A 22734-nucleotide genomic window follows, 5' to 3' on the forward strand; every position below is an offset into this window, starting at 1 on the left:
GTTATTACCGCGCCGTGGTAGTTATTTAAATGCACCGTACCCATGGTGAAGGGAGGAAGGTACGAAAGGGCAAAGTTAAATCGCTGAACAAGCGACACGTGTCACGCGAGGTGTAAACAATCGACACAGCCCCTTCCCGCGGGCCCTTCAGCCATTTCTGCTCTTTCTCTAGCCGCCACGTGGCGGCTCGCTTGAGGATATGAGCATTCTATGGCTGTTTAATGCTGGGACAAAAATGATTAAAAAAAAAGATGTATTTACATCGTGGTGATCATCAATTAGTAGCAAAAATGATGACAATTGCTAATGCGGCTGTGTTTGCTTTGGCAACGCTTTAACAATCCTCACAGTAGGAGAGCAATGTATGGGAATAATTCAAATGAAATTCACGAGAAAGGTGCATTCTCACACCTTGCAATATCTCGGAAGCTTCAAAAGCAACAACACTCACACTCCTGAACTCATCTTTCGAATACATCGATAGTTTGTTTATAGATAACTTTACACCCTAAGAGCTGACCAATTCGCTACCGATTGATATGCCAATCAGGTTCCATTTGTTCGATAAACTTTCAAAATTGTGTCCATTTCGCACGCAACGCAACCTGTGCGATGTCAAATCATGTCGGAAAAGTTTAATCGACCGGAATAAATATTTTATCCATATCCGGAACGATTTGTTGCCGTTTTGTAACGACTTTGCAGTGGCAAGACGAAGTGACAGGGTGGAGGAGTAGTTATTGGGTGTAAAATATTTCAATTGTTTGTTGATTGGAAACACGTTCAGTGGGTAGAATTTGATATGCTTGGCAGTATAGATGCTCCTAGTGGAAAATGATGGCTATTTGCTGATGGGTCCTTAGTGGAAATCAAAGCTTTCAGTTTGATGCTTGTAGTTTGAGGTCATGTTTTACGCCTGAAACGTGTTCAAAAGTTAACTATAATGCTACATTTTACATTAAATTGTTATTATTTTGCAATCATTTTAATAAAATAAATCCATCTACCAACTTTTATCGTCGTAAAATCATCACTTAATAAGATATTAAAACAGAAACAAGAACGATTTATCATTGTTCTTCAACAGGGTGAAAAGGCTATGTCAAATCACAGAGTTTCTTATTCCAATTCGAGACCCTTTTCCCTTCTGACCTTTTTCACACTTTGAAATATGGCATGATACGTTTGATTGCTCTTTGTTCCAACTTTGAAGCATCCCTGGAAGCGAAAGCATAATTAGGGCTGATTTTGAACATTTCTCCCAATGGAAGAAATACCCATTGGAGGTTATCTTTATCACAACAAGAGTTCTATGTACTGATGATAATTAAATTGGAAACTTTCCTTTTGTGGAAGATCAAACGTTCAAATGAAGTAAAATTTATGTGGAAATATGATTTAAAAAGTCTAGGATTCACTCATGAATAACAACGAATAATATTAACATCTAGATAAAAACATCTTCTAGTTTTTATTCACCGAATTTTCCAATCGAGTCTACTCATTAACACTTATTTGGTGCAATAGGAAAATTAAAGATACTGTCAATAGCCATTCAGTTGTATAAAATTAAAAATAGGAAGGGAAATAAATTATTAATCTAAAGGAATGAAATGTTTCGATTAATGTTCACACACGTTTGAGTATGTTCTCCCTTACTTAGTATACTCTTTAGAACACTCTAACACAAAACTACAAACTACATTTGATGCTTGAAATGGACGGAATTCGGTTGTTTGAGATCAAATTCAAAGGCATTGCTTCGGCTAAGACACTGGCCCTTCAATTCATCAGGCTTTCGTCCGTCGAGCGACAGAATGGACAGTAGCCCTTCTGCAGAAACTGGAGCTCAAAGTCCTCCGAATGAAACACTTGATTGCATTCCGAACAGACGGTAATTTGCAGCTCTGGCAGCAGGTTGCGATAGTAACGCGTCGCTAACGGAGCAGGCCCACGTACGATGATCACCTCACGCGGGTCGATCGCACGCAGCGCCTCACGATCGAGCGTTGACGGATAGGTGTCGATAATGTCCTAAAAAGAGCAAGGAAAAGTAATTAAAATATAATCACAACACACCACCACCGTTATGGGTTCTTACCTCCTGAATGAACTGGTCCTGCTGATCGTACGCAGCGCTCTTCGGTGGAGCCAACAGCAACCGTTCCGCGTCCAGCTCGCTAATGCCCGCCTCCGGTGCAAACTCCGCCAGCGGTAAAATCTCGAAAGAAACGTACGAAAACACGTACTCCTGCTGACAGTTGGGGCACCGATTGCCGTGCAGATGGGGGCTGTAGTTCGAACACTTGTAGCACATCGGCAGCAGCTCTTCCGGGTCGTTAAATCCACCCGGACAGGCCCGGCTGCTGATGTAGCTAATGTCGACCTGCTCCTGTATGCCGGCCGGTATCTTCAGCGACTGCAGCTTGTTGTTGATCTGCAGGTGCAGCTTGTTCGCGCCGAGCACTTTCGCCTGCTTCGAGAGGGTGTAGTAAACGGCACTGAAACGAAGAAGGGATAGCAGGGACATTTAATAATGGTACTAATGACAGAATAGTGGTAATGGGCGACTTACAACAAACTGATCCCCTTCGGCGGCATGGCCCCATTGATTTGATTCACCACAAACCGGCTCGTATTGAACAGAGTAAGCGGTGGGCTGCTTGTGAATGGTTCCTTCAGGTACGCATTGATCGTATGGTAAGCGTAATAGATCGACGAAAGCTTCAGCAACGCGCGATACTCGCCCACCCCGGCATCATTCCCATCCAGTGACGCCTCATCGCCTCCCAGCAACTTCAGCGCTTGCTTCGCTCTCAGCCACGTGTAGTAGCCCGCGTCCAGGTACCGTTCCTCCGACACGGCACATTCAACCAGATTCCGCAGCAGCTTGGTAGCTTCGTGCGGCTTGCCCGCCAGTATGTACGCCTCGTGGGCCGATATGAACTGGTCCGACTCAGCCAGCCACTGCGCGTGCTGAAAGTGAATCGACGGCAGCACCTTCGGCAAATGCTCCGCCAAACGGAACGCTTCCGGCCAGTCGCGTGCCTCCACGTGCAGCTGCACCACCTGCTCCTCCTCGCCCAGCTTGCGATAAATTTCTGCCGCCAGCGGGAGCGCTTTCAGCCGCCGCAAGTGGCTAGCGATCAGCTCCAGCGGCACCCTTTCCGACGCTGCCAGCCGCCTGCCAATGTCGAGCAGCACATCGGCCCATCCCTGCTCGGCCACGATTTCGATCGCCCGTTCCGGTTCGCCGGCCGACAGCAGCAGCTCGGCGGCGGCCCGCGGCTCGTGCACCGAGCAAGCCCATTCTGCCCGCCGCCGGATCAATTCCTTCCGATCGGCGGCACTGCCCTCTTTGAGGAACTCCTGCGCAAGATCGAACATACGCAGATCGCTGTACATTGCGAGGGCTTTGCTGTTGTTGCCCGATTTCTGGTACAGCCGGGACGCCTCCTTGTACTTCCCTGCGAACGCGTACGTGTCCGCCAGCAGGACCTCTTTGGACGTTTCGCCCCGTTTTTGACGCTCCTTCAAGTCGCCGATGAGCTCCAGCCAGGGCAGGTTGCGTACCTTCACGTAAGCATCGCGCGCCACCTGATAGTTGAGTGCATCCAGTGCGGCTTGAGCGAGACCCTCCCAGTCGGACATCGGCACACCGAGACAGGCTACTTGATAAGCGTCCCTGGAAAAACAAAAAAAAGGATTTAGTATGTAGCAAGAGTAACCAAAAAAAAAAGACGCAATTCTTACTCAAACAAACCCGCCTCGACAAACTGCCACATCGTAGCGCCGAGCGCAAGAGGCACATTGCTCATCACGTTGCCCCGCAAACAGAAGGCGGTCGCACCACACAAACCCACCACCACGCCCAGCATCGTCTGAGGGCTGCGCGGTGGCAACGAGCCGACCCGCACGCTCAGCCCACCGGTTGTGTGCGAATAGCACAGCATCGACTCGAGGTGCGTGTTCCACGCGACCGAATTAACGCTCGTGTCCTGATACAGCATCGTGTCGGCGATCAGATCACGCACCACCAACCGTCCCGCATCGTCCACTACGGCCAGCTTGGTGCGCGATGCATTCAAATCCAAACAGCGCACCGACGAAAGCACCGTCGTGACCAGTATCGGCAGTGAGTTGTCGAGAAAGATGCGCCAAACCTGTCCACTCTTCAGCCCCAACAGCAAGCCCTCGCGCCCAGCCGGCCCACCGGTAACCTTAATGTAGCGTATGAAGCTATCCATCATCCATTCGCGCTGCAGCACCCCGTTAAAGTCGAGGCTTTGCAGCTTCTTCTCCTGGCACAGCACCAAATGCTGCGCGCACACGACCAGCAGACTGCAGTCGAACTTTTTCGCAATCTTTTCCTTCACCTTGTAGTGCATCGGCTGGTTTTCGGCCGAGCTCAGCTCGTACAGTACGACCCGTTCGGGCAGCTGCACCGCCAGCCGGTTGCGGTAGATGGCGATCTTGTGCACCAGATCGCGGCACTTGATGCGCACCTTCTGGCCGGATACGAGATGCTGTATGATGACGTCGCACATGTTCTCCCGGAACGCGTACCGCTCGCGGTACAGCGCGTGCACGGTGTTGAATGCGAGCGTATAGCAACCGAGCGTCCCGTCCTGACAGCCGACGACCTTAAACACACAAGACCCACATTGAATTATGCTTCAGTCCTTTAGAAAAATTATTGCACTTTGTACTGCACACTTACCACACAGTTTCCTGCCGGATGTACGGCCGCGCTCCAGATCCACGATTCGTGCTGCTCGCCCAACAGCCCCAACCGGATGCCATCCCTCGTAAACAGCTGCAGCGCCTTGTTGCAACCGGCCACGATCAGAAACTCGCCGTTCGGGAAAAACGTCAGGCACAGCGGATCAAACGCAAAGTTTCGCTCCTTCCCAATCATCTGCCCGCCGAGCGAGTAGAACGACAGCGTCTGGGCCCAATCGATCACGCACAGTATGTCGGACGAGCCGGACGTTGCGGGCGGGTTCCAGGCCAGCCCAAAGATGGGGCTGTTCGGGCCGCCCGGCCGCTCGATCTTGATCTTCTCCTCGCCGGCCTTGTTGCGTATCGAGATCGTGCCGTTTGCCAGCCCGAGCGCAATGTACTGCCCATCGTTCGTCCAGGCGCACGCGTTGATGCGCGCGACCGACTTGTACTTCTGGACCGCTTTCTGCTCGGACGACCAGAAGGAAAAATCCGAAACCGCACACGAGGCCAGCTGGTGCGAGATTGGGTTAAACGCTAAACATTGAATCGAATCGTTGTGGCTGTGTTGTGGGGCGAGGAGGATTGCAATGAGAATCAATTGGAAGCGAACCAGCACGAACCATCTGTTACGCTCATACGTACGAATACTTCAGCAGCCCTTCCAGCTTCTGCGTCCAGATGATGACGGTTTTGTCCGCACTGCCCGACGCAAACTTTTTACCGTCGCGCGCGTACGCCACACAGTACACCGTGTCCTTGTGGCCCTTGAGTGAGTTGATCAGATTGCCGTCGATCGGATCGTACACGAGCACCTTGTCGCCGGCGGCCACCACCAGCTGCAGACCCTCCGGATGGTAGCATAGCGAGTGGATGCTAAACGAGACAAAGAGCGAATGAAATGAACGTATTTACCGTGCTGTAAGCTCTAGCGATGCTTACCTGGCGACGTCACTTTTGTCGCTCGAATCGTGGATCTTCTCAACCCATTTCGGTATGGCGCGCATCGTCTCCACCACGCCGACACAATGATCGTTGGGTCAGTATTACTGCTGGATGCAATTATGGATCGTATCACGTTGATGCACTGGTGTAAAATTGCACGATTTAAGGCAGCCCACCGGTAGGTTGGTCGGCTACACCAACAAAGGCCTGAAGCGATAGAATGACAGTTATTTGTTGTTAGTTTGCTGCCAGTTTGTTCGTGGACGGCGGGCTCCTAGCAACGGAATGTGTACTTGTTGTTCTTTTTTTATTATAAATGTATCTGACCGAATCAGGATGAAAGATTGCATGAAGGTTTGAATTGTTTATTACTCGTATTTTAGTTTAAATTAATGTACCTTCACCATGCAGCAAAAAAAACTATAAACTACTTGAGAATGAATTCTACGATGCTGACTCTAGTCAATGTTGTTTATTATTGAAATGGTTTAATGGCTCTATCTCATTCGTTCCCTTGCTCTATTTCTCACTGGTGAGCCTCATCGCTGCAGTGGCAAGTGAGCAGATTTCTGACTCTGCTCACTATCCACATTCTTCTCAGTACAGATGGTTTCCCACGTTTTTTACGATCAGGTCATTTCATCCTTTTATTTTTATTCGTTGGTCTTTTTATTCGTTGGGACAAAATCACATCAAATACCCGTAACTTAATGTCTTTTTTCTTGCGAAAGTTCGACCGCTCTTTTACTTTCCAATTCACGATGCTTTAGATCAAACCCATTCTGCGAAATTGAATTAAAACAGTTCACGCTCGGTAATCCGCACTTGATCGAGTGAGTGAGTTTTGATGCGTTTTTTAAACTTACTTTTGCCTCAGTTCAAGAGTTATTATAATATCTTTTCAAGTTCTACAAAGTAAACTGTTATTTTTTTAAATAGAAGGATACTTATCTTTCAGATAAAAAGGAACTTGAACTGTACATTAAACTTTTTTTTCTCTTTTTTTCAGAACGGTCATAACTATGTGCTTAGGTAAATTACAATAGTGTTTACACTATATTCTTCAATTTTTAACATAAAGAGCGTAACAACAATTGCGTCGTGGCGCACCTCATGCTTAAAATCTAAATTCTACGTCAGTGTAATAATTAAATGAAAAGACTTTGCTCCATTTCTTTAGCCTTTTAGTCCTTTAGTCCTCAATTTTTTACTCCTTGATAATAATCTGTTACTTATTATTCCTCTGCAGTTCATCAAACTAAATTAATAAAACCACGTTTAAACCATTTTAATGGACCATGTGCTGGGTGAAGATTGATTCTTCAACGAAAGCTTGTATAGCAACTGCTTCGTTTGAGAAAGAGGCGAATCAGGTCAATTGGCTCAAAGTCTCTATAAACATAAAGAAAAAAAATCTGCTTCGTTGGGGCCCAAATTCTATACTGATTTGACGCGCAATTCGTACAAATACAACCCAATTTATCGTGAACGCAGCCTAAAGAATCATAAATTATACAAACTATAAAATTAAAATAAAATCTGTCGGATTCTTCCCCCCTCGATATTTTAATTTTGCCACTAACCGTTCGAAATCAGTGACATCATCGTGAGAATTGAAAGCCATTGTGAAACACATCATTCTCAACCCATCTCATCGAACTTGCGAGTTGGGAATTGTTTCTCGTCCCAAATCGTACATGTGTGCGTGTATGTGTCGCGCGTGTGTTACGTAGCGACTGTGTATCTACGTGTGTGCGTGTCATCTGCATGGCGATGTGCTTTCTCGCTCTCGCACCTAACGTACGAACGTCCATCTCCCGTACGCATCAGCCACACAAACACACGGGGGGCAACGCATACACACTTTTGCCGCTTGCTGCAGCAGCAGTCAACGTGACCATGCGTTTTAATTTCACACTTTTTTCCCGTACCGCACGCATCTAGAGAACCTGCACAGCACACTGCTAGTAATGTCCCAGCGCGTACAGTGCCGCTACATTACCTGGTAAGTTTAAGTCACGGGGTCGACCATACATGCCGGCACCTAAAATAACCGGCATCGTCCGACCAGCCGCTGGTGTGAAGCACGCCGCGAACGCCGGTTTCTCGGTGTTGCGGGCAACGGTCGCGACGCGCCGACAGAAGTGTGCGTGCGTGTGTGTGTGTTCAGTGTCAGCACGATTACACGCGGCACGGGTGGCAACCCTGGCAGCAGCGTACCAGCGACAGCAGCAGCAGCAGCAGCAGCAATACATTCAAACAGCGCGAGAGAGAAAGAGAAGGAAAAAAGCCACACTCGCTCACACTTTGACTGATCTCGCTTCGCCCGTGTGTGTATTCTTCGCCCCTGCCAGGCGGACCCGTTCAAAAAGAAGTCGTCTCGAAGGCCAGGCGGCCGCCATGTTGGAGTTTGCATGTTTGCTCAGAAATCGATTTTGAAGTGTGTCTCCGGTCGTCGTACCGCCGCGTCAAAAAGAGATTGTGAAGTTTTAGCAAGTTTTGACAATTGAAGTCGCGCGCCGTCCTCGTCGCGCAGAGGGGACACGGTGACGCAGAGCCAAATTTGCGAGTGGCAAGCCGTTTTTCTTTATTATTTCTACGAGTGGTGGCCTCCCAAGAGAAAGGGCGCAGCGAGTGGTGGTGGCGCTGCAGGTTTTTGGGAAGCGATTTTTTGTTGTGCGGCGCGGCCCTGGTGCTGTCACGGAACAAACGCCACTGGGCTGGCCCGGAACGTAGCCCCATCGGTCCCAACAGCCCTCTTGCTGGACGCGACGGAGGAAGGAAACGGTCGACAAACAGAGCACAGAAGGAGAGCGCGCGCGTTTGTTCTGGGCGCGCAATCTGGCCGACCCCGACACATATGACGGGTTAGTTTCATCATTCCGCGTTACGTTGTTGTTTTTTCCTCAGTTCGTTTCTACGAATTTTTTGTTCTTGACTGTGTGAGACTGTGTTGTGTTTGCGCGGGTGCCCTCGGTGGTCAGTGTTGCCGCGTAGGGAAAGAGTTTAGCCACAAGAAGCCCTCGGAACGCGAACGACAGTGCAAGAGCGTGTGTGCGGTGCAGGGGTTGCGGCGGCAGAGGTGGCGCCGTTAGCAGTGTGTGTCATCAGCTATTATACGGCATGATTCGTTTCTCGAGCCGTTCAAAGCCCGCTCGGATCGCTGGTAGTGGTGGTGGTGGTGGCAGTGACTGACCTGCTGCCGGGGGCCAAAATACGCGCAGTCCAGTGTCCCCCCACCGACACCGACAAAAAAGGCGACGCATACGTATTTCATCATCCACCGTTGCTGTTGTTTTTTTCTCTAGTTTTTAGCAGTGTGTGAATTGCTGGACGAAAATGTGCTGTACCGCAGAATGTGTTTGCTAGTTTCACCGAGCGAGAGAGAGCGACAACGGTGTGGTATGGCAACTTCGCGGTCGCTTGTGACGGAAAATAATCTATCCGCAACACGCAATTTTGTTCGAGTGTGACGTTTTTATCAATCCTTTTTTTTTCGTTCGTCTTTTTTCTGTTTTGTTCAAAAGGGCGCGCGCGATAACGGTACGCCCACTTCGGTGTTGCGCGAACCCCTGCTTTCCGGCGCCATTTCTCCCTCCCTGTGTGTGTGTAGAGACTGTGTGTATGTCCTAAATCGCAAAAGGGAAAGAAAATCGTCGCGAAAAGTGGCGTGTGTGTGTGTGTGTGTGTGTGAGTGTGTGTAACCCCTTTCTTGTGCTTTACTCTTGGTGCAATTGTGAAGCAAGGAGAAGAAAGAAAAAAAGCGCTGCCGCTGCCCATTCGTCCCCCTTCCCCAGTATTCTTTTGCGTTGCCGCGGCTTATTAGAGTGAAAGAGAAAGAGCGAGAAAGAGAAGGAGCGGTTCGATGTGAGAATTCCGCGGGCGAAATAGACGAACCGCCCCAGAGACCACGGCCGCGGCATTTCCAACTCCGCGTGGGCTTGCTCTGGTGCTATTGGTATTGGTGCACGGAAGAGTTTTGTATGTGTGTGCGTGTGTGCGTGAATAGAAGAACGCTGCATTCCGGGCGAAAGTGGTGTGCGTACACAGTCCCGCAAAGGGCCTCCGAATATCCCCGTCTCTTTCTTGCTACACAAGCCCTTACGGGGCGGGCGCCGCAATCGAGGCTGCACCGTTGCGTGTGCGTACAGTGTGTGCGCGCGCGTGTGTGTGAGTGTGTGTGATATCGTAGAGCCGCTGATGCTGCTGCTTGTGCTTGGGCACACGGTCGAGAGAGCGTACATCCAAGCACACACAGCCAAAGCGGACGGAAGAAGGGCAAGATCGCTGATACACCACGGCGGTGCTGTTTTGGAGCACATTGGTAAAGCCCTGCGAAGATCGTCTCACATACAATTAGCTGTGGTGGTGGTGTAGTGTTGTGTGAGCGAAGCGTAGAAAAAGCACCAAACGCGGGCTCGTCGCCGTTGTTGTGCTTTTTTTTTTTGCGAAAGGACGCGCGCACGCTACCTCATTGTTGTTCCGGCTAGGGGGGCATTGTTCTCCTGTGTGTTGTTTTGCGTTTGTAGGAGTCGTCAAACGATCTCTCCATCTCGTTCGTTCGCGGCCGATTCCAAACGGCAACAACAGTGTCCTCTTCCATTGTATGTGCATATTTGCTGTGTAACCTGATCTTTCTTCTCATTGTGTGTGTGTGTGTGTGTGTGTGTGTGTGTGTGTGTGTGTGTGTGTGAGTGTGAATGCGTAGATTGTTAAAATAGATACCAATATGCCATGTAATTTCGTCCAAAAAATACTGCAAACGAACCATCGCTTGATCGTGAAGTGCGAAAGATGCTTCCAGCCCCAAATGCTTCACCCTTTTTACATCCATGTCCTGCAATTGCTCACCAACACATGCATTTGTTTCCACAGATTGTGCGTTCCCGGCGTGTGTGCGAGTGTGTGCTTTTCACTGGCGGTGTCTCTGCTGCTACAACAAGACGACGGCGGATGGTGTCATGGTCGTGTGCAGAAGGAACAAGCTAGTAGCCGCCTAAAATTGACACCCACCAACGCTAGAAGAGAAGGCACGTCCAAAACCAAACGCGCAGGAAGGTGAGCTGTCGGTGCTGCACCCCCCGGTCTCTCATCGCAGCAGCCCGCGTCCCCTTACTTGCTCGATGCCGCTAGCAGCAGCCACTGCAACCGTGCGCATTCCATCATACGGCTGTGGATTGAAAACATCTTCCCGAAGGCGAAGACGGCGACGAACAGCAGCAGCAGCAGCAGCAGCAGCATCTGTGCTAGAGCAAATTTCCAACGCGCCAAGACACTAACCACAATCATTCGCTGCAATCGAGCGAAAGAAAGAGAGAGAGAGTACGAGAGAAAAGTACGCATTAAAAGAAAGTGCGACGCACTATTGCCGCGCGCGACGGCCCAACTTTTACAACTTCCACGCTAAGACGCGCTAACAACGCACTCGTGTCTCGGTTTAACATATCGACAGTTACAGAGAGAGAAGGAGGAAGCACAGCGAAGGCGAACGTCGACTAGAAGAAGGAAAAATGCAGAAGAAAATAATACAGCAGCAGTTACCGCAAGTGCGGAAGGTAATAACACTTTCTTTTTTTGCATCTAATGCTGTAGCCCATTGCTAGTAAGAACTGTATGCGAGATGCATCAGTGCAACAGTGCACAACCATGTGTGCGTACGTTTGAGGCCATTAAATAGTCAAACGATGTTCAGTTTGTTTTTGGAGGCAGAGCGATGCTTAGGGCTGTGTAGCTGTGGTATTTGCACATTGATGCTACGCTACGTCATGGAATTATTCCTCCTCGGAGCGGAAATTGTTCTGATATTCCATATGCAATCAAACATAGGTTTGAACGATCGAACATCATATTGACGAACACGGCTTTGTGTGTTTGTCAACAATGCTCCACGCACGGAAGGAACGGCTCCCTCCAGCGCAAGTACAATTGCGTTTTTAGATTGAAAAGAAGTCTAGCTCGGGTTAATATTTTTAGCTCATATAGCAGTTACTTTCACGACACACATATGGACGGTTTTGAGGCAGTTTATTTTGTTGTTGATTATTATCCTGTGCATATGCAGGTGAAACTATTTTTGAAACTAAAATAGCTGTGGGTTGCTTGAGATGTAGAGCATTCATAACATTCTTCAATCGTTGGGCGATTCCATGTTTATAATTACGATTGAAGTTAACATGAATCTTCTTCTTCTTTGGCTCAACAACCGATGCCGGTCAAGGCCTGCCTACACACTTGTGGGGTTGGCTTTCAGTGACTTACTGATTTCCCCCCATAGCAGGATAGTCAAGTCCTACATATGGCGGCACGGTCTATTTGGGGCTTGAACCCATGACGGGCATGTTGTTAAGTCGTACGAGTTGACGACTGTACCACGAGACCGGCTTGAACATTGAACAGTTAACATGAATAGACGATTTAAATCAATAATTTATCAGCCAATGTGTGCCAAGATAGCGCTTTTGTCTTATACATTTATTTTTTGGGTGTACATTTAGCTGAAATGCTCAATAGAAGTTGACCGAAACAATCACAGCGAGAGGAGACTGACTGACAATCGAGAACAGTCTAAAACCATCACCCATATACTTAAACGAGCTCACCGAACCGGTTTGCTTGAGCCATGGTGTTTCCGATCAGTTTCAGTTGCTAACGCGCTAAATGCCCTGCGTATGTTTCATTTTTAGTGCCTCAACCATGATAGTGTTTTTTTTAAATCGCACCTTTTACGCTTACCCTGTTCTGTACCGTTTTACCGAGCGTCGTAAGAGAAACCGTGTAGTAATAATCGTCCGTTTTCTTTTTGCAGGTCTTCACGACCACCACGGCCCAGCAGCACCATAGCCAGCAGCCGCAGCATCAGCAGCAGCAGCTGAACGCGGTGAAAAAGATCAACAGCCTGCTGCAGAGCGGATCGGTCAGCGTGACGGGCATTCCGTCCGGCCAGCAGCAGCAGCGCATCATACACAAGAAACCCCTCACCCCGGTCACGGTGTCGAGCGCGAGCAACAACAGTTTCGCGGGCAGACCACCGCACAAATGCTACATCTGCGGGGAGAATGCGGGCGCAAACGCGACCCTCATCTCGGAAGCATCCACCACGACCACGCAAACCGAGTACGTGGTCAAGCTGGCGAAGGTGATCGGCTCGGACTACTCGGTCGTGCTGACGGTGGAGGACGTGATCTGTCGCCGGTGCATCATGCTGCTGAACCAGTACGACAAGCTCGAGTCGGAGCTGGACACGCTGCGCGGCACGCTGCTCGGGTTCATTCACAAAAAGAACAACATCCCGGACGATGCGGATGCGTCCGGCATGCTCGGTTCGCCGCCGTCCAAGATGCCGAAGCTGACGCCCATCAGCTCGGCCGGTAGCGGTGGCACGGTGTCCACACCGATCGGGAACGTGATGTACAAGGTGGCTAGCGGCGGGCAGCAGCAGGTGGGCGAAAACTTCCTGTCCACGTCCGGGTCCGATCTGAACACCAGCAATACCTCCGACGTGGAAGCTCAGCTGACGAGCATGTTCGAGAAGGGCTCGACGGCATCGCCCGGCACGTCCGGCCAGCAGCAGCAGCCCGTCAAGCAGCACATCGTCGTGACCACGAACAATGGCGGCATGGTGGGGGCAGAAAACGCGACAGGAGGCACCACCACCACCACCGTCGGTGGGCTGGCCGCGAACCGGAAGGGCACCAAGATGTACAAGTGCATACCGTGCGGATTCAAAACGACCGACCTGTCCCAGTTCCAGCCCCATTACGCGACCTGCCCGCCGCGGCTCGCCGGGCTCGCCGCGCAGAACGCGAACAGCCCGAACGCGACCGCCAACACCACCACCACCACCACCACCACTACCACGACCGGGTACCGGTGCAAGCTGTGCAAGCTTGTGTTTGCCAACGTCGCCTTGCTGAAGCAGCACAGCCTGCAGGAGCATCAGCAGCAGATGCAGCAGTCCCAGCAGAAGACGATCGTCACCACCACCACCGCGTCGTCGGCGGCAGCGGCCGGTGCCGTGACGCAACAGGACCACCACCACCAGCAGGGCTCAACCGGCGGCAGCACCGTCTACTCCTGCACGGTGTGCAACACGTACAAGACGACGGACAAGCAGGCGTACGACGACCATCTGCGGAAGCACATCAAGCTAAAGCCGTTCAAGTGTCGCGTCTGCCTGATGCGCTTCGAAACCCGCGAACAGGCGTCGATCCACGCGAAACAGCACCAGCCGGACTATTTTAAGTGCGGCATCTGCAACGTAACGTTCAGCAAGCGCGAGCAGCTGATGAGCCATCTCGAGGTGCACGAGTCGGCCAAGAAGCCGGTGAAACAGCCGGCCCAGCAGCAGCAGCAGCAACAACAACAGCAGCAGGAGCAACTGCAACAACAGCAGCAACAGCAGCAGCAACAGCTCGCGACCGTAACCGATTCCTCCACGCAGAAGCTGCTCCAGGCGTCGATCGACGAAGCGCTGCGGGGCACGATCAGCGAATCGATGGGCGACTCGAACGTCATCCAGTTCTACACCTGCAACTCCTGCTCACTCACATTCCTGAGCGAACCGCTGTACACGCAGCACATCAAGACGCACACGGCGGGCACTGCAGCAGCAGCAGCAGCACCGGCTGCGATAGCTTCGGGCGTCGAGCAGCAGCTGCAAGCGCACCAGGGCCACCAGTCGCAGCAGCTAATGCAGCTGAACAGTGGCACCGGAGGCGTGCGGAAATCGATTGCCACTTCCGCCGCCGTCGTGAACAATGCGTCCTCGACGGATGGCACTAGCAGGATGATCACGACGACGAGCGGCAGCAGCAGCAACACCACCACTGCTAACAGTGGGTCAAACGCTGGCTCGAACACAATTACCGACGGCGATCTCGAGAGCATCTTCGAGCGAATGCACTCCGAATCGAAGGGATCCGATTCGCGCACGTCGACGACGACAACCACGACGACGGAGAGCAACAACGTGATCATAACGAATCAGGACGGTTCGACCGGAAACATTACGTTTAACATTACGCTACCCCAGCAGGAAGATGGAACGTACGAGCAGCAGCAGCAGCAGCAACAGCAGGTTAGTACGTGGACCGCTTTTTGCGTGATTTGAATTGCATAGTTTCTTGCTCAAGAGAGTGGTATGTGTTTTGCTGGTATATATTGAATGTTAATTTTTGCGCATTTGAACGTATTGAAACTAGTGGTGTGCTCTCTGAAACACACCCGCGACACCGATTCGACTCCGGCTATTATTATTCCGATTCCAACTCCAGCAAAATCGGAATCACTAGTTCTGCGACTTGGCCGGAGAAGCCGGTCGATTGAGGTATAGGACCCGGACGACTCCGGAGAAGGAGCCGGACATCTCTGGAGTAGGAGTTGAACAAGTCTGGACAACTCTGGATGATTCAGACTCCTGGAGATTCCGGATGACTCCGACTCCTGGCGACTCCGGATGACTCCAGACAACTCCGGATGACTCCAGACAACTCCGAATGACTCCAGACCACATCGGATGACTCCAGACCACACCGGGTGACTCCAGACCACATCGGACGACACCAGACCACACCGGATGACTTCAGAGGACTTCTAAAGACTCCGGATGACTTAAGACAACTATGCATGACTCCGACTCAGGACAACTCCGGGCGATTCTGGACTCCAAATTTTCAGCCAACTTTAGTCATTACTAATTGAAAAGCATTTTGTTGACCAAACCATAACAAATCTTCAATATTAGGTCTTTTAAAACACAAATTAGTTATTTTATTTAAATTTGTATTGATTTAATTACGGAAGAACACTCCAATATGGCTTTATTTTCGACAATCTTAACTTTTATTATTTGATCATTTAAAAAAAAATCGTAAATTATGTAATGTACTGTATAAACACATTTCGCATGTTGGGGACCTAAGAAGAAGTAATGTGGTGCATATCGATATATGAGCCCATTCAAAGAAATAGTTATCGTGAGCAAGGAACTATTCAGCAGACATCGCAAAGTGATTTTAAATCCCTTTTGGAAAAAAGAAATAGCAACAATTATTTACTCTTCTAATTCGCTCTTTCTCTCCTCCACCTCTCAGGAACAGCAACAGTCCGTAGGGATCGATATGCCAACGCTCGACCAAGGAGACGATCAGCACCAGAAGGAAGAGCAGCAGCAACAGCAGCAACACATGCAAAGCATGCCCGTCAGCATGCCCAGCCTGGACGATGACGGCGAGCAGTCGCAGAACAGCCAAAACTCCAACACGGAGAACGTGCCGATGGAGCTGGAGGACATGCAGGGCGGCGAGGGCCAGCAGATCAACCTGATCCTGAACGATGGGCAGGTGCTGCAGCTGGACAATCACATCCTGACGACGGACGCGGAGGGCAACCAGATACTGGTGCAGGGCACGGACTCGGAACAGATCCAGCAGCTGCTGCAGAGCGTCGGCGTGGTGATGCAGGGCGGCGAGGGACTGGGCGAGGGCGAAACGCTGCAGATGATTAGCGGCGACGGCAACAACCAGATGATACTGGTGCAGGGGGCCGACGGGCAGGAGCAGCTGATCGACGCGTCGCTGCTGAACGCGGACGGCAACATCGTCATCCAGCAGTCGCAGGAGGGCGAGCTGAACGCGGAGGGTACCCACATTACGACCGAGGACGGGCTGCAGATCCCCGTCTCGGTCGCGTTCACCACGGCCGGCGGCGAGGCGGGCCACGAGGGCCAGCTCACCGTGTCGATGGCGGACGGTGGCGAGCAGCAGCTGCAGCTGCACCTGCAGCAAGCGGCCGAAGGAGAGGATGGGCAGCAGCAGCATCACCATCATCACCACCATCACCACGGTGGGGATGGCGGCGGTGGTGACCATCAGCAGCAGGGAGCGATCCTTACCGAGAGTGGACAGATCATCCTGCAGGCGAAGGAACACGACGAGGAGGCGACCATGAAGGTGACCGGCGAGGAGAACGGTTCGGCCATCGCCAGTGAGGAGGGGGCAGCGGCGGCGGCCGCGGACGGCGGTGGCCAGACGAATGGTGGGGGCGCGGAAACGACGAACGGCTCGAACGGCACAACCGTGACCACGACGACGACAGCTACCTCCGGGACGGCGGGTACGAACGTCGTAACGTCCTCCAATGCCGGTGACGATCAGATGTTCAACTTTGACGAGCTGATCCAGCCGCAGATCGTCATCAAGCAGCAGCAGGTTAAATAGGTAAGTACGCCTGGTGGTGCCCTGGTGTTAGAGAGCGGGTCCGTCATTTGATGCGAATATCGTCTCCTTTTTGTAGGTCCATTAATGATAGTTTTTAGAGAGGATACTTACGACATAATCATCTTTCATATTGGGTAGGAATCCATTCGGCTTCCCCTACCTATGTATACATATGGTTCACCTTGTCAGGTGCGTTTGCAAGCTGCACTTTTAAAAGCACCTCTTGGTGAGTGGCTGCCGCGGCCTACATTACGGGATCCATCCGGCGCACTCCGCAAGCAGCAGCAGCAGCAGCAACAACACAGCCACAACCACGTGACCTTTCCTGGATCCAGCAGGAGTGGCATCTGTAAAACAGAGGAAAGGACACACATACACACACATGCATATAGGTTGCGGTTGCACATCCCAAGCAAAAGAGAGAAAGAGAGAGGTCAATCGCGGCACCGTGTAAATGTTATTAGCTTGTACTAGCCTTTGGTTTGTCACACGGAAAGAATGCTATAAATGATGTGTGTGTGTGAGTGCATGGTGTGTGTTAGATTGCATCTCGTTACATTGTACATATTTTGGCGTAAACACACACACACACATACACACGCTACTTTCTAATCTACTCTGAATTTCAAACCGTGTAGCCGTGGAAGTGAAGAATGGGAGCGCGTGGACGAATGAATGAAATTCGTCGCATTAATAAGGGCGAATAATATTACGCAAATAGAAACTACACACAAATGCAGTGAGAGTGCGTGAAGAGAATAGTGAAGGGAAGATATGGATGATCAATACGATGTTTGTTGTTATGCATTCTAATCCAACACACGCACACACATGTGAGCTACTGTTTTTAGGGGGTGGTTGATACACGTGTGGCCGAACCACCCAGTCGAAATGTAAAAAAGGGGGAAGAAACTGTTGTGTGTCCGTTGAGGAGCACACACGAATGTGCAGACACACACACCCCCCATCCAGACACAGCAACAGAGCGTGTAGTTTCATTTGGAGCTTAGCTTTTCTCGATTATGAAGGGAAATTTACGACAGCATGATATGATGACAGGCGTGCGCGCCTGTCTGCCTGCTGCCTACCTGTACAGGCCATTTGTTTCGGTTTGTTTTAACCGTAAGACTTTTAACGATAACAAAAAAACAATGATAAAAGGACTCTGCAGTGGGAAGAGAGAGTTAATGCTGTTCAGCCAGAGGCTTTTCCCGACCGATTAGGGACACAAATTTTTATCTTGCGTTTGCGTGCGCGTATGTGTGGAATGTTGCTTTAATGCAAACCGCGCAATGCTTTGGGCAAGAAGTTGCAAATTATTTTAACACACATACACACACACACACACGATCAATAATTCATTCGGGCATCATTAATAGCTTTTATTGATGACCGCAAGCGCGCAGGGAGTAGAAAAGAAAGAGTGTAGGGAGGAGGTGGAAGGAAACACTATCCTTTGCACACACGCACGCACATACGGTATCATTTCCTCTCATTTTCTCCTTCATTTACACACACACATACACATACGCTCGGACACTTTCATCCTTTCTTCAACTTTTTAGAAACAACTTATATTACTTTTATCATTTAAGTTAATACTAATGCATATATATATTAACAAAAACAAACGCTAGCTTTAAATGCGATAAAAAACAGTTATGCGAGCGTGTGTGTGCGCATATGACCATGTTAGCATGCATGTGTGTGTGTGCGCGCGTGTGTGTGAATGTGTGGTGTGATTGCGAGGGATGAACGAATCCTCGAATGAATGTGGAAATTTATGGATTGTAAGTTTAATATTAGCTATTTGTTAACATACCGGAAAACGCTAGAATAATAAAGGCTCAAGAGCAGAGGAAATGCACACACACATACACTCACATTGCTTGGAACAAAAACTAGATTGCTCAGTCTTGTCTGGGCGTCCCTGGGCAAATGCATGAATTTTGAATGAGTGAAAAACGCGACCTTTTTGTTTTGGGTTTAAACAGTTTAATAGAAGAGTGAGCTATGAAAATCCGTGAACTAGGTGGAAGATAGACACACACACGTACGCACGCACATATATGCTTACATACTCTAGAGTACCATGTGCACGGTTTTTTACAAACATCAAAGCTGGCGTTGGCAGGTGTAGTGTAGGTAACAGCAGACGATAGTTGCCGCGATAAAAATGCAGGTTTCTTTTTGTTTTTTTCTTCCTCCACATATGGAACGTGTCGTGTAGGTCATTTTCTGTGTGAACGTTGAATTATTGGCTAAAAGGAAGACAGTTTCCGAGGTGTCCGACCTGATGACGTCTCTTTCTATGGTGTGAGGGGCAGTTGATAGGCTCTGTAGAGCCACAGCATCAATGTATGCTGCATCTACATATGCTGCACACTATCATCCAAAGATCCCAGCGCCGGTTGTTCTTATCGTTGGACGTTTGGGCGCGTGTGTCTGTGTGTGTGTGTGTGCTCATTTGAAGATCTGATTTGTGGCATGTGGAATGCGAAAAGTGGAGACATGTGTATGTGTGTGTGTCTGTGTGTGGCTGCTTGGGGTGTGTTTGGGTGTGCCCATGGTGTGATTCACAGCGCTGAGATGGAATGTTATCAGAGTAGGCGCCACGGTGTGTGTAGAGTGTGCAAAATGTATAATAGAAATGTAAATATCAATTTAAACACCCACAATAGAACAACAGACACACGAGAAGTAGGAAGGATCCTGCGTTTGCTTTAGTAAAAAGGCAACTCAATATCTTTTTTTTAAATAGAATACAGTAAAGAATATTATTAGTTTGATCTTAATCGAATCAATACACGCGCACCCATCCAACCGTAGAACCGAGGGAAAACATTGCATCTTTCCTATCGTTCGACGATAACATTACATGAAGATGAGACGAACAGCAGGAAGGATGTGAGTCGAAAACTATATTAAGCGCCAGCTTTCGTGGGAAAGATCATCTTTTGAAAAACATAACACAACAGTCTAAAAATGACGATGAGGGGAAGGTGGAGGAGAGTGCGTTTAGAGTAAGAGTTCACAGGAATTAAGAAACTGCATCTTCGTCGCGCCCCTCCCCCCCCCTTCTTTTTTCCCGCAGCAGGATTAGAAGTAATAGAAGAGACCAAAATATTGTTTTGAGTGTAAGCATCTATTTTCTTTTTCTTTCATTGTTGTTTTTGCAATAACGCCATTCGTTTTTAAAAGAACGTGTACATCATCTTTCTTTGCACGATTTAAACTCTTTTTATATTAAATGCCTAGTTTTAGTTTTATTGTCTTATCATTAGTGTTATTAATACAGTACAACACACACATGCTTCTGAGTTCTAGTTTATGTTCTGTTTAGTTTTAGTTTGCCGATTTAAATACGATTTGAATTTTGAAACAAAAACAGGTGGTGAAATACAGCAACGGCACCGAAAGAGGATGCAAAGGGCCCCAACATGAATGGGGAAAAACGAGGAGAAATGGCGCAAGATGTCATAAAACCGAAATCGAAACAGTTTCAGCAAACAAAACTGCTGTAAACAACCACCCCTGGCGTACTTTAGCGTGTAAGGAGCAACAAACTACAAGGGAAAATCGTGTAGAAAGAGCAGAAAGAGTGCTAAACACAAACACACATAACTATGCGATAGATTTAGCGAAAGGTAGAAAGGAAGGAAGGAAAGAAAGGAATGATAAAATGGAGCGAGACAAGGAAAGGCATGGTGTGGTGGTGTGTAAAATATGAAAAAGTAAAACAGTGAGACACTTAGATTTTATCGTTTAATCGATCATTTAGAAAGGAATTATTTAAAACGGCAATCCTTTTACACTCACAAACACAAACACAACAGACCATACACAGACACATACACAAAAACACATCCTTCGATGTAAAGGATTTATGCAAAATAAATGTTGCAACAATACAAGCAGATGGATTGGGAAGAGGGAGGCAATGGGAGGGAGAGAGAGAGAAAAGTGTGAGAGTAAAAGAGTAAAAAAAGAAACAAAAAAATAAATATTTAATTGCGTTCTTTTTTTTTTTGTTACTTCCTGTGATGTATCACCATGGTGTTAGTGCTCCCCAAGGAGCATTAAAATGTCCTAGCAGGCGGGGTGGTATGCTATTGCCCACAAAGTATGGTCGATTACTTTATTGTGCACAGAACAGCAGCAGGCCGCTCTAGAACGATTTGCCCCGAACGATCTGCCGGAACCACAGCCAGGTGGTAAAGCCGGACAGGCTGAACCACGTCACGATGTAGGAAAGATGCTCATTTCGCAGCGTTACCCGCGTCTGCCCACCGACCGGTCCGTGCGGGACGGTGCTGGCTACCGTCGCGTCGAGGTAGTACGGCTCCGACCCGCTCATAGCCGCCATCCGTTCCACATCGCGGTACATGAAGATGGCGCCGCGCTGTTTCGGCGTAAATTGGGGTCGATTTTCGGGCAGCCTCACAACACCCTGCAGTTCGACCGTGCCGGTCACCTGACCTTCCGGGCGCGTCGCAGGATCGAGGTATCGTTTCGGTACCCAACCACGGTTGATTAGGATTTTATCGCTGCAATCGAGAGGAGGTTGATAAGAACAAACTTTCGTTTAATAGACGCTAAATGCGCTTACTCTCGTCCTTCGAGCTTAAAGGGTGTAATAACGAGGAAGCCAATCGATGCTTCTTTCTGCGAGAAAAGGCCACCGGCCGTGTGGCTATCACCGTGCTGGATGCAGGCCCGCGGCCCTAGGTGAAACTCCTGATCGTGCAGGAATTGGCCGCGTACCGTAACCGTTTGGTACTCCATTTCGTTCAGAGCGGTAAGACTACGATGAGAAGAATGCAAAATAGTTGAATTATTATCATCGTTTCATACACTTTCTCTATCGTCACTGACTCGTCCGGGATCGGCACCGGGGACATGTGGATTTTGCGCTCCAGCTCGTCGATCAAACCCTCTTTCCATTGCTTTCGATACACCTGCCAGCAGCCGAGCCCGAACGTAGTGGCGGGAATGATCTGTCGAGTGAGGTAAATTAATTAGAAATAAGTCCTTTCAGTTCCTTACCAAATGCAAATGAAATTAAGCAAGACATACCAATAGACCCCAACCGAACGGGCTGATGCCGGCGGTGCTGTCCGTGGAGGACGATTTCAGTTTCGGCGGTGGTGAAATACGTGGCTTCGTGCGTGTGTGTACGCATCGTTGGGGAACCGGATGATGGTACAGCTTGGCTGGATGCCTTAATCCCCCGCAGCTGTGGTGCCTCACCGTTGGCAGAATGTGTGTGGAAAGTATGGTTTTAAGCATTGTTTTGCTATTTTTCTTTTCTCACAAACACAAATACACGGCACGCGATTGCACAATCAAAAAATGCCCGGCAGGGAGTTTTTTTTGTTTTGGCGGAGAAAATGTACGGGCAACAAAGTGTGATGTTATTGTTTTGATGCGTTTGACAGCTGGTGGTGGTTGGGAGACGGAGCAGGCAGTGAGCGAAGATAACCCTTGAATGCGTGCGAGAACACGCGACAACGGTACGTTAAGGTGCGGTAAGAGGTTGCAGCAAAGTGACATCATGATCATTTAGTCCAAATGTGCTGAAATAGCAGGTGTTTTGCTCCCACCAAAAAAGGTAATTTCCTTTAGTAAGTTAATCCGTTAAATCAAGCTCGTTCGGACTCATCCAGGCTCATCCGGATTGATCCGGATTTATCTGGATTCGGAGTCGATGAGTCCGGAGTTTAATTCAAAATTGTAATAGCCTTCCTGCTTTTGACTTTATGTAATAATGGGAAGCATACGGGAAGTGCAAGAAAAAAAAGGAAAATATTATTGCAAGAAAGAAAATTGTTAACCTGAATTGTACGTATTC

General features: G+C 49.1%; 3 protein-coding genes across 9 annotated transcripts; 1 reads left to right on the forward strand and 2 right to left on the reverse strand.

Moving 5' to 3' along the window:
* Positions 1-1431: 1431 nt before the first annotated feature.
* Positions 1432-7838, reverse strand: LOC121594364 (intraflagellar transport protein 122 homolog). 2 transcript variants are annotated; one of them, XM_041917536.1, is made up of 8 exons: positions 7670-7838; positions 5665-5874; positions 5368-5598; positions 4721-5285; positions 3754-4643; positions 2576-3685; positions 2102-2501; positions 1432-2034 (listed from the first exon to the last, which is right to left on the reverse strand). In XM_041917536.1, the coding sequence occupies exons 2-8, from the start codon at positions 5727-5729 to the stop codon at positions 1783-1785; spliced, it is 3513 nt and encodes a 1170-aa protein (XP_041773470.1). In that variant the 5' UTR covers positions 5730-5874; positions 7670-7838; the 3' UTR covers positions 1432-1782. The 2 variants fall into 2 exon arrangements, with proteins under 2 accessions (XP_041773470.1, XP_041773469.1); XM_041917535.1 differs by lacking the exon at positions 7670-7838 and adding an exon at positions 6066-6150.
* On the forward strand, positions 7519-20231 carry LOC121594365 (AF4/FMR2 family member lilli-like). 6 transcript variants are annotated; one of them, XM_041917538.1, is made up of 5 exons: positions 7519-7672; positions 10543-11222; positions 12473-14743; positions 15759-16883; positions 16960-20231. In XM_041917538.1, exons 2-4 carry the CDS (start codon positions 11178-11180, stop codon positions 16881-16883), a joined length of 3441 nt encoding a protein of 1146 aa, XP_041773472.1. In that variant the 5' UTR covers positions 7519-7672; positions 10543-11177; the 3' UTR covers positions 16960-20231. The 6 variants fall into 6 exon arrangements, with proteins under 6 accessions (XP_041773472.1, XP_041773471.1, XP_041773475.1 ...); XM_041917537.1 differs by lacking the exon at positions 7519-7672 and adding an exon at positions 7953-8534; XM_041917541.1 differs by lacking the exon at positions 7519-7672 and adding an exon at positions 8942-9069.
* A 731-nt stretch (positions 20232-20962) lies between these two features.
* On the reverse strand, positions 20963-22340 carry LOC121594366 (SURF1-like protein). The gene is made up of 4 exons (XM_041917543.1): positions 21960-22340; positions 21759-21880; positions 21493-21687; positions 20963-21430 (listed from the first exon to the last, which is right to left on the reverse strand). Exons 1-4 carry the CDS (start codon positions 22170-22172, stop codon positions 21052-21054), a joined length of 909 nt encoding a protein of 302 aa, XP_041773477.1. The 5' UTR covers positions 22173-22340; the 3' UTR covers positions 20963-21051.
* Between the last annotated feature and the right edge of the window lie 394 nt (positions 22341-22734).

The sequence above is a fragment of the Anopheles merus genome, chromosome 2L, assembly GCF_017562075.2.
Source record: "Anopheles merus strain MAF chromosome 2L, AmerM5.1, whole genome shotgun sequence".
In the NCBI taxonomy this organism is placed as follows: Eukaryota; Metazoa; Arthropoda; class Insecta; order Diptera; family Culicidae; genus Anopheles; species Anopheles merus.